At 36.2% G+C, this 14,458-nt stretch overlaps 1 protein-coding gene across 7 annotated transcripts in view; it reads right to left on the minus strand.

Annotated features, from left to right (window-relative positions):
• The window catches only part of GRM1 (glutamate metabotropic receptor 1), a 417,120-nt gene that overhangs the window by 119,798 nt on the left and 282,864 nt on the right, over positions 1-14,458 (minus strand). For all 7 annotated transcript variants that reach the window (XM_074397312.1, XM_074397314.1, XM_010337527.3 and 4 more), the window contains one exon: positions 8,987-9,222. In XM_074397312.1, the coding sequence (XP_074253413.1) occupies positions 8,987-9,222 (236 nt within the window). The remainder of the gene's footprint in view (positions 1-8,986; positions 9,223-14,458) is intronic.

Below are 14,458 nucleotides of genomic sequence, written 5' to 3' on the forward strand. Positions count from 1 at the left end.
ACCAAAGAAAAGTGAAACAACGTATTTATGCAAAGATTTGTATAAAGATATTCATAGCAGCTTTATTTAAAATAACCGAAACCTGGAAACAACTCAAATGTTTATTACCAGGTGAATAAATAAACAAATTATGATATACAAATAATGGAACTCTACCCATCAATTAAAATGAGTTAAGTGCTGTCCTAGCCCTTTGGGAGGCCAAGGCGAGTGGATCACTTGAGGTCAAGAGTTCAAGACCTCTCTACTAAAAATACAAAAAAAAAAAAAGTTGGGCATGGTGGCACACACTTGTAGTCTCAGCTACTTGGGAGATGGGGACAGGAGAATCATTTGAACCAAAATCAAACATTGGAGACAGAGGATGTAGTGAACCAAGATCATGTCACTGCATTCCAGCCTGGGCGACAGAGCAAGACTCTGTCTCCAAAAGAAAATAAAAATGAATGAACTGTTAATACATGAAATACAATGATGAATCTCAAAATAATTGTGCTGAGTGAAAAAAGGCAGGCAGAAAAATGTATACATTGTACTCTTTCATAAAAATTCAATTTATATTAAAGTATGGAAATTATAAATAAAATATAGCAACAGAAAATCAGTGACTGCCTGGGGATTGGAATGAAGGGGGTAGAAAAGAGGGATTTTCAATGAGGTACAAAGGAATTTGAGAAGTAATATGTTCAGTATCTTAATTCCAATAATTGATGTGTGTTTCTTGGGCACATACATACATCAACATTGATCAAATTGTTCATTACAAATGTGTGTAATGTATCTATTATACCTTAATAAAACTATAAAAAAGTAGAAAAAGAGTAAATGGACCAGACCTGAAGTATACTTGGTCACACCCACCCTGAACAATTGTTACTTTCTATGATGATTGAAAAATATGACTTTATATTAATTTTCCTGGCAGCAAATGTGTACATGGTGTGAAACACAAAACTATTCTCCTGACAAGAAGCAACACCCATAGAGGACATGAAGAAATGCCATAGAAACAATCGAAATAGATACTAACCACTGCTCATGCCAAGGTAAAATCTTTATGAACAGTCACAGATTTTAATCATTGAAAACACTCATTTCAAACTTGTTCAGAAGGCAAGCTAAACCACATCACAGAGCATTCAACTTTAGAAATACATCATTATTCAATAAGAAGAAAATTGATCTATTTAAAGAATTTATTAATAGTTTTAACCAAATTCTAGTAATAACTAAAGTATATGAAACTTAAGTCAATCTCTAGGTAACTGGTTTGTAGGCATAGTAAAAAAAAAAAAAAAATCACTTGCATATAAAAGATAAAATAGTAACTGTCCACTCTTTCAATGCATGTTAGATGTCTCAAATAATTTTCATTTTTATGCCTCAAGTCTGTATCTGCTACTAAAAATTATTTGAGTTTTTTGGGAAACAAATCAAGATGTATATAAAGTAAAAGAATGAATAACTCATGTCCCAGCATCAATCTTTATAATTTTTGGATGACAAAACATGTGCATTTTCTCTAATTCCATCCAATATTAAAATTGACATGCAGTAAAGAACTTAACTAGGCTAGTTAAGACATGCCTGGTCTTTGTCGGAACCCGTCCACCCTGTGTTGGGCATCAGATTTGTGGGAATTACCAGGCAAGCTGGCAATCTTGGCTCATACCAAAGAGCGAGTCAACTTTCAGCTGTTGTAGTTGGTCAGGATATTCAACAGGTTGATCAGTCTCAATAACCTGTAAATAATATCCAAATACTACCAAAACTATCAAGGTTGAATTTGTGGAGTTAGGAAAGTAGAAAACGCTCAAGAGCAGCACTGTTCAATAGTTCTTTCTGCAATAGTAGAAGTTTCCTGTATCTGTGCTGTCCAACATGGTAGTCACCAACCACACTTGGCTAATGATACATGAACTGTGGCTAGTGAAACTGAGGAACTGTGTGTTCCATTTCATGTATTTTTCACTGATTTAAATTTAAATGCAAATAGAAACATGTAGCTACTGGCTAACACATTTGGCAGTGCCAATAAAAAGTGTTAATAAGAGATAGGCAAGCCAATATTGTGCCTATAGAATAGTTACTTTCAGAGCTTCATCTCTGTAATAATAAGATTTGTCTGAGAAATTATAATGTCCAGATGAGACATAAGGTCAGGTTACTTTCATCCTTCCAACTAAAGTATATAAACACATTTAAGACTTGTAAAACCTATTTCCGTAAAGCAACTTATAACAGCACTGTATGAGAACATATGACTGTTTTGAGAGTATTTGTTTGGCTCAGCTATAACTGTACCCCATTTTTTCAGCACTTCCTGTATGCATAGCAGAATTCCTAAGTAGAAGAGTTTAACTGCCTTGGATCAGGGGGCTTTAAAATTCTTTTGATTGCAGGATCTATAAAACTTCCTGGCTTTGTTCCACAAGATCTTGGGTGCAATATTGCATCACTCTTCTTATGAAGGGAAAAGACTGAGCATTCTAGCATTGGGTTGAGGAATTGCGTTCCATAATTTAATTAAACCAACTATTGCTCCATGGATTACAAAGCTATGAATACCTTTATCAGTTACCAAATTGCCACACACACACACAAAATCTGTATAACACACCATCCTAGGGCTTAGTGGTTTAAAACAATAAGAACTTATTTAGTTCATGAATCTAGGAGTCAACTAGGAAGTTCTGCTGCTCTGAGTTGGACATGACTCATCTCAGCTGTGCTCACTCATACGGCAACAGTCAGGTGGTGGGTTGGCCAGGGACTGGCTAATCTAGGACACTCTTAATTGAGAGGTCATCCTGTTTCTGATCCATGCTATTTCTCATCTTCTAGCAGATAAACTCAGGCTTATTCATATGGCTAAGGTAAGGTTCCAAGAAAGAAAATGAGAGTAGGTCAAGTCTCTTTAGTCCTAAACTTGGAGCTACTAAATTATAAGGTTGATTCAGATTCAAGAGGTAGGGAACAAAACTTTACCTCATGAAGAGAGAAGCTACAAAGCCATATTTTGAAGAGCATGGATACAAAAAGGGGTGAAGAAATGTGATGTCTTCCACAAACCCCAACTAATAATATCAGCTTCTGGGTGGAAAGCAAATGATATTCTTCAGAAGTGCATATTGACATTTGGATCACCTTTCAGAGACAAAGCGAAATTATTACCAAAGGACCCAATGGGCTGAAGTAAACTGGAACCCATCTCAGTTTATGGAATGTCTTAATCTGGATCAAACTGTAATGGACCAATCTTATCTGGCCTTATAAAATAAGTTAATTCAAAACGGAGTCCATAAAATTTGAAACCTAATAAGGCAAATATATAATGAAGATCAGTATCAGTCTAAAATTGTGAATGGCAATCTCCAAATTATTGGAGTAAGAGTCCCCTTACTTGAAAGTCTTAAAATGTTTTCACTAGACTATCATTATCTTACTAGTCCTGAGCTGTTAGAGAGAATTACAAATATTAGCCAAATTATTTCATTATGACTTATAAAATAGCCAGATGTAAGATACATTAATTTTAAAAGGCATGGTATCCATCTGTTCTCAATTGATACAAAGAATATGGAAAGTAGAATAATGACTATGATTTCACTGAGCTGTGAAAAAGGCTGAGAAGGACAGAATAAACTCATACAGTTAATATACTGCTAGCCATAACAAATATTAAATATGCAAATATTGCTATATTGCAAGAAAATGCAGTATATATTTTAAGGGACCCCAAATTTATCAAGTTATTAACTAATAATTATATGTTTAGGAATCTACTATAAAGGGACAATCCAAAAATAGTAACAGCTGTGAAAACTCTGTGTTCCATATTCAGTGTGTTTTTTAATGTATGAAGGAAAATTAAAAGCCATCTAAATGTCCAACAAAAGAATGGCTAGTAATTACAGTATTTTAACTAGATAGAATATTGTAGAGTTATTAAAATGGTGGTTATAAAGGCCATGCAGCAACATCAAAACTATGTAAAATATAATCCTAAGTGAAATAAGAAGCAGAATTGTATGCACACTGTGATGATAATTATGGAAACGAATGCATAGAGTTTTATACAGCATTAGTAGTTGCCTTTTGGAACTCCTTTTCAAAGGCTTTAAAATGTTCATATCTTTTTTTGCTTGTTTTCTGTTTTGAGACAGTCTTGCTCATCACTCAGGCTGGAGTGCAGCAGTGTGATCTCAGCTTACTGCAACCTCTACCTCCTAGGTTCAAGCGATTTTCTTGCCTCAGTTTCCAAAGTAGCAGGGATTACAAGTGCCCGCCATCATCTTGGCTAATTTGTGTATTTTTAGTAAAGACAAGGTTTCACCATGTTGGCCAGGTTGGTCTCGAACTCCTGATCTCAAGCCATCTGCCCAACTTAGCCTCCCAAAGTGCTGAGACTACAGGCATGAGCCACCACGCCCGGCCAAAAATGTTTATATCTTTTGATTGAACTTCTAGAAATTTAAATTCTAGAACTGCAACCTAAGAAAATTATTTAAAATATAAAAAAAGTTTAGGATGAAAAATTTTTATATCACTGCAACATTTTAAAAAATTGTGAATAACTAAAAAGAAACCTAAATAGGAAGAATGAAATGCCTAAATTATAGCTTATCTAAATGCAAAATGTTAAGCAGCCATTAAGAATAAAGAATTTAATGACAAAGAGAAATTTATCAATGTATAAAACAGAGCAACATTTCTTTTAATATATAAAATAATATTAATACACAATTTAAAACTACATAGAGAAAGATGAAAGCATGCCAGAAATTTAACAGTGACTAATGATGGTTAGATAAGAGAAAATTCTTTTTTTTTGAGACGGAGTTTCACTGTTGTTACCCAGGCTGGAGTGCAATGGCACGATCTCAGCTCACTGCAACCTCCACCTCCTGGGTTCAAGCAATTCTCCTGCCTCAGCCTCCCGAGTATCTGGGACTACAGGCATGCACCACCATGCCCAGCTAATTTTTGTATTGTTTAGTAGAAATGGGGTTTCATCTTGTTGACCAAGATGGTCTCGATCTCTTGACCTCGTGATCCACCTGCCTCGGCCTCCCAAAGTGCTGGGATTATAGGCGTGAGCCACCGCGCATGGCCGATAAGAGAAAATTCTTAATTCTATTCATATTTCTCATGCTTCTGTATATTTCCAGGTGTATGCAATAGTACATTAAGCATGTATTACTTTCATTATCAGAAAGAAATTATAAAAGACTGCATGGGAAAGTGTAAGAGAAAACAGCTATACTGACACTAACTGTGTAAGGGTGATTGATTAAAGATTGTTGGCTTGTTTTTTCTAGTTTCCACATCCTAGTTAAACTTATAATTCCAAAATAAATATTTTTATGAAATGATCTATGGTATAACCTATTTTCTAGTTAGTCATGACACTAGTAGTAACTTTTACATTTATGCTAAGTATTTTCAGTTTGCAAAGTATTTTACTTGTGTTATTTTATTGTAAAGTAGTTCACTTGTGTTATTTCATTCAATTCATGTAGAATTCTGTGTAAGCTAGATATTGTTTTCATGTTAGCAAAACTGAGGTTCGGAGGTTAAGTGAGGTCATCCAAATCATATGGCTGATACATAACTGAACTGGTATTGGATCCAGTAATAGTGCTTCCAAATGCTACATCCTATCAGTTTCTATGAAATCTTTCTAATGATTCTCATCAGGAATGAAAAAGTACTATGCCATTGCAAACATGATACAAATCCTGTAAGCAGCTAAGACATTTACTGGAAGAGTGTGACTCTGATTTGCTTTACACCTCTTTCTACTGTCCTACAATGATTAATTTTTGAGAAGTTAGGCTTTGATGTTCAGTTACAGCTTTTCCAACACATCTTCAATACTTTGATATAGTCAACTAATGAAGCAGCGATATGTACTTTACATGAAATACTTTTAAAGTAGCCACAATGATTCCTAAACTACTCATCCTGGGCTCAGACCTCAAACTGGCAATCTAGTGCACATAAACTCTTTATTTAAATTGTGACATCTGGGATTAAGTTCAATAATGGTTTCTATGGAAACTAATGGCAATATCAAAACTTTCCAAACCACCAGAAGTGACCCAATCAGAAGAGGTAAAAATGAGTGACAGAAGCAGTAGCTATCAATAGCATGGAAAGGTTAATTCTACTTCCTCACACTAATCTTCATAAATGTGTCTGCATATTCGTTAGAAGATTATGGAATTCATTTGATATTCAAGGATCTCAAATGGATAAAAATAATACATGAAGTGAGTTTATTGTTCTTCAATAACATTGAAGCCAATTTCACAGAAATATAAAGATTAAAAATGTAGAACAAGGTAGCTGTACATGAATGTATACCTCATAAATAATATAAACACTTCTAAAGATAAAATTATAAGAATTTTTCTACAGAAAAGATAAATAAGTCTTATGAATTAATTCCAAATTGAAAAGTTAAATAAGCCTCCTGTCTTCCTTAGACCTAAAAGAGAAATATTTGCTGAACTTGACTCCAGAATAAAATGCAAATATAAACATGTTTCATAAAGATTGTAATTACATGAGAAAGCATAGCTATGAGATTCAAGCTTAAACATAGCTATAAGATTCAAGCAAAGTGTAAGACTAAATCAAGATTTTTAAATTGTTATTACTTGCTGTAAATATGCTAACCCAGTTTTAAGCTTTAACCTTGACATTTTATATACCGTGAAAATTGAAAACCCAAAATATTAGTGTACATCGTTGCAGAGTTTTAACTTGTTTTAAGAGCTCAGGTTTCAAAATACTTTCCTAGAAATCCTTATATGAGTGATCCAAGCATGTATAATAAGTGGTATCCTGAATGTTACCAATAAAAAACAATGACAAAATAACATCTATAGTTAGATCACCAATAGATGACTCAAACTTACTTTGTCCAAAATCAGCCTCTTGGACTTTCCCTAATCTTATTTTCCTGAAGTCTTCCCCTGTCTCAGTCAATGGTGACATCATGTTTCAAGTTACTCAGATTATAGTTATTCTTGACAATTCTATCAGCAAATCTCAACTTTCAATCAACATGTCCTCAGCATCAAACCCCTTCTCTCCACCTTGCTTGCCACTGCCATGCCCAATTCACCACCCCACCTGCTTTTTCAGTAGGCTCCTCACTGGTCTTCTCCTTGGGCCCTTCACCCTATCCTAATGAAGATGTAAATTAACTAATCAATTAGCTAACAAGAATTGACTGAGCTCCCAGAGATCCATGTTGTACAGGGTTCTATGAAGGAAGTAAGGATGCTTTGACTACAAAAAGCTTACAGTTGAAAATGGTAAACATTTTTTTAGGAAATGGTTAGAAAGCAATAAGAGATAATTTATTACCAAATGCTAAGCCTAAAAGTAGGTACTATGGTGTCTAGGAGGTGTGGGCTTTCCTTTCTTTGCTGCCATTAACCTTATGAGCCTAGAGAAACCGTTTTCCCCTTTCACCTTCATCATCTCTGTTTTGCAAATAAGAAGACTGTCCTGGATGATTTATTGGTCCATTAGAATCCTTATTCTTGGTGTGACTATTATTTCAGAGAAAGTAGAAACACCTATGTGGCAGAAGTGGGTTACTGTTGAGCCATGTCTCCCCTTTCTCCTGCCTCTGTCAGCCTCCCTAGAAGCCACACTGAGGAAGTTCTAAAACACTGAAACTTCCTTGTTTGAAAATAGATCCATGCCAGCCCATTTCCCAATGAACTCTGTTGAACCTTATGAAGTCAAACATACATCAATACATTTACATATATTGGTATCTGAAAGCATTTTCTAACATCAAAATATGAATACTCTTCAAAATAGAAATATTCTATGTAATTAGCCACATTCTTACCACCCTCTGTAAAAACCAAGTGTCCTCTATTGTTATTTATGTATTTCATGTGTGTGATCTGTTCTGATTTGCCCAAAGAGATGGCAAGCCTCTCTATGTCAAGAGTCATGGATTATATGTTTCTCTAGCCTTTTTTTTTTTTTTGCTATATATAGTGTTTTATACATGGCTGTAATATGATTCTATACCTTTATAAATCATATCTGCTCAGCCTACATACAGAATATACATGTCACACCACTGCTCCACAATACAAATTAGGTCATGGGTAGATTCCATCACCCATTATCATAAGTGCTCCATTATTCTATGTTATCGACCCAGCATGAACAACTGGCTTTCAATGGCATTATGAAAGGACATAGATGATTTATCTTGACAGCATTGAAAATACTGCAAAAGGACAGGGAGCAGCAATGTCCCTATGCAATAATAATAATACTCATAAAAGTTACAGTCTTCAGAATCTGAGTTATAGTCGAACTAGGGGTTGCAAGGAGGACATCCTGTGGACTTTACCACGCCCCTGAAAGACTTGAAACCATGTGCTGCAGTTTCCTGGCACGGCATCAGTGAGTAGTGCCTGGTGCTTGTCTGTCCAGCTGTGAACCATTGTTCTGACTGAAAGATCAGAGTGCAGTTTCTTGGCCCCTATGCCCACAAACAACCATGCTGGTGGTATGGCCTGGGGTCACATTACCTCATCTTCTCCTGACTTCTGTATCTAAATAAGCCACAAAGAAAAAAAAAAAAAGAGAATCTAACCAGTACTGCTGACTTATATAAGGCTAAGGTCTCCTAACCATGTTTGTAATAAAATCTCTTTAATCTGGCTTGAATACTAGATACCTGACTCCTCAGTTTGTTTTTCCTTTACTTTTGTTATCTCTTATCACTTGCTCCAACAGAGACCAAAGTTGTCTTTCCAGATATTCATGAATTCCTGGGGTGATACACACTTCCTTCTCATTCTAGGATTTTATAAACACAGATGACAACTTTCTCTTTGGATCTCTAGCCTTGGCACCTTCTATTCTCATTTATCAAGCTGCAATAAATCTAGAAGAGAGAACAAAGCCTCTGAGTTGCTATTTTGTGAAGACAATTTACCTGTGCAGATTCTTTTAAAGTTGGGATTTTCCAGAATGTGTCCTGGTAGACGGCACTGGAACCGATGTTGCCAGAACTCAGGGAACCAGGGATTCCTCGTATTAGTGTCCAGCCTCAGTTTCAGGAAATAGTCATCAAATGACGTGACCTCTGGAGACTGTAGCTTTATCGTGATTCCCCCGTTGGCTTCCACCTCATAACCTTCAATGACTTCATCTCTGTCTGCCCATCCATCACTGAAAAATGCAGGGATTGGGGTAGGGAGAGAGAAAGACAAACGTCTCACAAATAGAGCTCAGAGTTATGTATGAATGAAGCAATCCAGCAAAGGCTACAGTCTATTTTAAGCCAGCATTACTACCCATCAACTATTTTTTTTTTTTGGTAGAGAGTAGAAAGTTTTGAAAGCATAATTTCCTGTTTATTTCTTTGTTTTTGCAATTGTGAAAGTGATGATGAGATGATGACAGCAACACTTACAATTAAAGTTCAATGAGTATTCACTAGTCATCAGATTCTGTGCTATTCACTTTTACTGAGAGGGAAGGAGTTCAGCCACACAGCCTATCAGCCACTCTCCAAACCAGAAGAAAATAAAATCTATGCACCTCAGAGGCTGATCTTCACAATAAGAGCTCAACAAGGTTTCAACATTGCAATCAGGACCATTACGTGAGCTACATTATGTGGAGTAGAAAGCGGATATAGCTCTGAAATGTGCCAACCACAATTTTTCCTCCTGGGACATCATTCAAATCTGCTTCCCAAAGACAAAGCCAGATATTTTCTTTTTTCTAATGTTATTTCAAAATAACAGCATTAAAGAGAAACAATCTCACCTCCAGGTATAAAAAGAATTCTCCTTCTCACTAAATGGGAGTTCATCAACATTTTATTTAGTGAGATAGAATTTTTGAAATGTGGTCACCTTCTAGAACATTCTCATCTACCAGGAGTGATGTAGCCCTTGTTTAATTCAAGTGCACATGTGAGCCAGGCCTACAAAGGTATCAAAGACAAATTGAACCAGACAAAGCTACATAGGCAAAGAAGACTTTGTTAAAGGCTATTACAATAGATGAGAGACATTGAACCCAATTCTGCTAAAATAAAAGATGGGAAGGTTTCTAAGTCCCGGGTGAGCTAGTTGAAAAGTACTGGAGGGCCATTGGCATGAGGTTGGCCCATGTGATTAGGCATCTGTGTTTGTTAATTGTCACATTAGGCTCCTACCATCCCCCAGAAACTGGGAGGGAGGGGTTTGTCACTATTTTTGATGATTACCTTTGATGGCTGTCAGGTTCTTGTCCTTCAGTAAGACATACCTGGGTTCTGAATTCGCACGTAGCTAAAGGATCTACATCTCAACAAGGCAGAGAAATAATTTACAGTTTTAGGTTTTTCAACGTAAATGCTCTTAGAAAAAAGATGTCACGGCCCAGTACTCAGGAAGAAACTGGTCTAAAGTTTAGTCAAGCTGAAGAGAATATTAAGGCTATCTTTGTCAGGGAATGGATTTATTCTTCTCTGCACAAAGTGGTACCCTGAAGTTTGTGGAATATAAAGATGCAATCTCTGCCAAAGAAAGTGTTTTATTGCTTGCTTCTCACAGAGAAAGGACTGGGCAAGCATCGGTGCCCATAGCTCACCCTTGGTTACCTGAGATCAACCGAGATAAATGTGCTCTTCACTTAGTTGACCTAAGTAGTGCAGTTCCTCTCTAGAATCTTCCCATTGAACTCACATGGGCTGCATTTTCAACAGGTCAAAGGTTGTTGAAGGTATAGCTGACTTAACCTGACCCAGAACTAAAGGCACTTTGAGGTACAGTAGGATCTAGCCAGCCAAACCAGAGAATATCTTGTTTATATGCTTTCAAATCCACTAGACTAGAGACTTTACAATTATGTATAGGACCTTCCTTCCTTCCGTCTTTCCTTCTTTCTTTCCTTCTTTCCTCCCTCCCCCTCTCCCTTCATCCTTCTTTTCTTTCTTTTTCTTTCTTTCTTTCTTTCTTCCTTCCTTTTTTTCTCTTTTCTTTTCTTCCTTCCTTCTGTGTGTTCCTAGCAGTCACTGTGTGACAAATGTTCTGCTATGAATTCAGCTGAGAATAAGACTCACTCTCCTCTGCCCTCATGGTGCTACAACCTTGTGAGGAAAACAGACACTAAACAAGAATGACAAATTCTATGAGGCTAAAGAAAGAGAAGTGTCTGTAATCCTAGCACTTTGGGAGGCCAAGGTGGGCAGATTGCTTGAGCTCAGGAATTTGAGACAAGCCTGGGCAACATGACAAAACCCCATCTCGACAAAAAATAAAAATAAAAATAAATTAGCTGGATGTGGTGTTGTGTACCTGTGGTCCCAGCTACTTGGGAGGCTGAGGTAAGAGGATCCCTTGAGCCTAGGAACTTGAGGCTGCAGTGAACCATGTTCTTGCCTCTTGCCACTGCACTCCAGCCTGGGCAACAGAGCAAGGCCCTGTCTCAAAAAAAAAAAAAAAAAAAATGCGACCAGTATCAAGGGAAGCGAGAGCTTAGGAGTTTAGCTTAATCTGGTGTGTAGATAAGACACATGTACATGCTTGTGTTGTGCATGCATGACTGTGTCTGTGAGACAATGGGGGATAGAGGTAATTAGATATGGCTTCTTTAAGAAGGTGGTGACTAAGCTTAGACCCAAAGGAGGTCAATCTTAGTCAGGTGAGAAGGGGAGGTTTGGTATAGAAGGTTTCTGGAAAATTAACATATAAGAAAGAGCTTGGCATATTTAAGGAATTGCAAAAGTGTTCATATAGCTAGAGAATAGAAAAAAGTATGGCATGAGATGGGGGTAGGGGCATAAAACCTAGCCTAGACACTGTTAGTCTGAAGACCATGGGAAGTCCTGAAAGTGTTATAAACTTCTAACTCAATCAGGTCATTCTTCTCTCCTCCCTCAGGGTAAATGACCGGCCCATTGTTTTGGTGAGTCCTCTGCTTACCACTGCTGAATATAATGGCCAATCAAATTGATTTTAAAAAGACTGACTCATTCGTCTTCTTTTAGGTTCGGTCTACTCAGAAAGGCTCAAACTGGTTTAATTATTTACATTTAAATGTATTTTTATTTACACCTTCACTATGTCTACTGCAATTTGAAAATTTGAACTACAGTTTATGACACAAAGGAGGATAAAAATAAGACCAGTTAGACTTTGAAGAAATTCTAAGGGTAAATATTTAAAAATCGAAATGACTCATAACTTGAAAACAATAACTGGTTTTGACATAAAGGTTAGGGTTGAAGTGTGTTTCTCCCCACAGTTTAATAATATGTGAAATTTGTTTTGTTTACAGTGTATACAAGAAAGTCACAATCATAAAAATGTGTATGAAATGAACTTTCTGTGATGTTTATGTGAACTTTTTAAGCACATAACAGCTTAAACAGCTTAGTTGGTAAAGGCAAATGCTTTGTGTCAATTCTAGGAGAGGTAAGTGTGATTTCCTACCCTTGAGCACACTCACATTGAAGGGCACTTTATAGGATGAAACTTCATCTGTGAATATGCAACAATTTTAAGTCACATGGTTTAATGATCTAGAATTCTAACTCTCCTTCACCACTAGTCAAAGACCCTTGCCCTCACTGTAGGTGCCTCCTCTTTCAGAAGTTACAGTTGGTGTTAAATCTAAGAGAACATAAAATCAAGGAGAACCAGGATGTAAGGAAAATATTCAAGGAGGATTACTTGGTGGATATGTTTTAAAGAGTTAGTTGTTAAAGGTTTACATGAGATCTTAAATAGATCACAGGTAAGCTGTTAGAGAATGCTATCATGAAAGAAGTCACTGGAAAACATCTCTAAAGCAATTCTCTGTTTTTATACTTCTAAAGTGTTTCATCTTTGTATCACCTGTCAAATGCATTTTCAGAAAATTTTAAAGGATTTTTGCTGTTTCATTGCATTGGAATTCTGTATGAGGATATTATTTTGATGAATGATCTCTGAAATATACTTTAAAACAGCAAGTCAGCAGTATAGCTGATTCCTGGAAGAGACTCTTTCTTAGATGGTGGTGGCGGGGTGTCAAGTAGACTATGCTTGACTTGAGATGACCTGCAGGTACCTGGTCACTCCTCAAGTGTCTGGAGTGAATCCTGCTGTGCTGGGTAGTGACCCAGCCTCAGACAGCGCCGGACTCTCTGTGAAGCACATTCACTGCCTCTAGCAGCTTCTGCTGCTCCATCTGCTTCTCAATTACGAGTTCCTTTTCCTAGCTGGGGTCTACAAATAAAACTATATATCGTGAACTGTTTATCAGAAAGCTGTATGTCTTCAATATTTCTCACTAACATACAAGAATCCTTATTTCCTATGTTCCTTCAATATTTTTATACAGCAATTCTTCATGAGGCTATTTTCCAATCAACCTATAAAATGTTTCAAACTCAAATAATTCGAAGATTTATTCCATCTTATAAATTCTAATATTAACAACAGGAAAATACTATTTCTGCTTCCACCAATTACAATTTGACTGGGGCTGTATGAATGTTATTTTGCATTATGTCAGTTAAACTAATTTCATTAGCAAACTGACAGTAAAAAACAAATACAATAGTATTTTTTTCAGTATGCAAAAACATTTTAGAAAAACCTATTTTCATTCAATTAAAATGATTACAATCTAGGAACTAAAACAACTTTATTTATAAGTTCAAGTAATTGTGTATACATGATAATACAATTATAATTCTTTTAGAGATTAAAATATGATTGGGAAAAGATGAAAAGCATAATCAAAGGATATTTAAACACATGTAAACAAACACAAAATTCTATTATTTACAATGTTAACCATATTCACAAAGGTTGAAGAAATATAGCATGTGTCATATTCATTTGACATTTATGAATGTATTAATTTATTGAGCTCTTGAAGAAATGAGGTGAGCACTACATTTTTTTGAGTTTACTGCTTAGATGTTTTCAAACCATAGTGCAAGAAGGTCGAGGTTGTGGGGAACTCAGGTACAGTCCAGTGGATTTGCAGAGTTGAGAGAAAGGCACTGGAAGTCTAGCAAAGCCAGGGTGGCCAGGGTTTGTAGGGCAAATGCTAGAGAAGAGATGCTACAGAAGAAGAGAACAGTCTGCAGCATATCTCCCACAAGTATTCAGATGCATATTAGTAAGCCACATATGTAATGAAATTACCTGAGGCTGAGGAAATAATCAACCAATATGGTTTGAAGGAACAGCACCTGGAATTCATGAATTGTTGGGATTAGCAACAGTTTCTAACAGCTAGAGTGGAAAACTTTATATTCCAAGGAGAATTGGTTAATGTAATGGTAAGGGTCTTGCTTCAATAGTGAAGAAAAATAGCTTTTGACTAAGTACCACTCTGACCCTGCCTAGAAAACCTTAAAAGCAAAATATAGAAGCATCAAAATAATTTAACTTCCTTCCAAAACTAGTTCAAGAAT

Source organism: Saimiri boliviensis, chromosome 4, assembly GCF_048565385.1.
Source record: "Saimiri boliviensis isolate mSaiBol1 chromosome 4, mSaiBol1.pri, whole genome shotgun sequence".
Classification (NCBI taxonomy): domain Eukaryota; kingdom Metazoa; phylum Chordata; class Mammalia; order Primates; family Cebidae; genus Saimiri; species Saimiri boliviensis.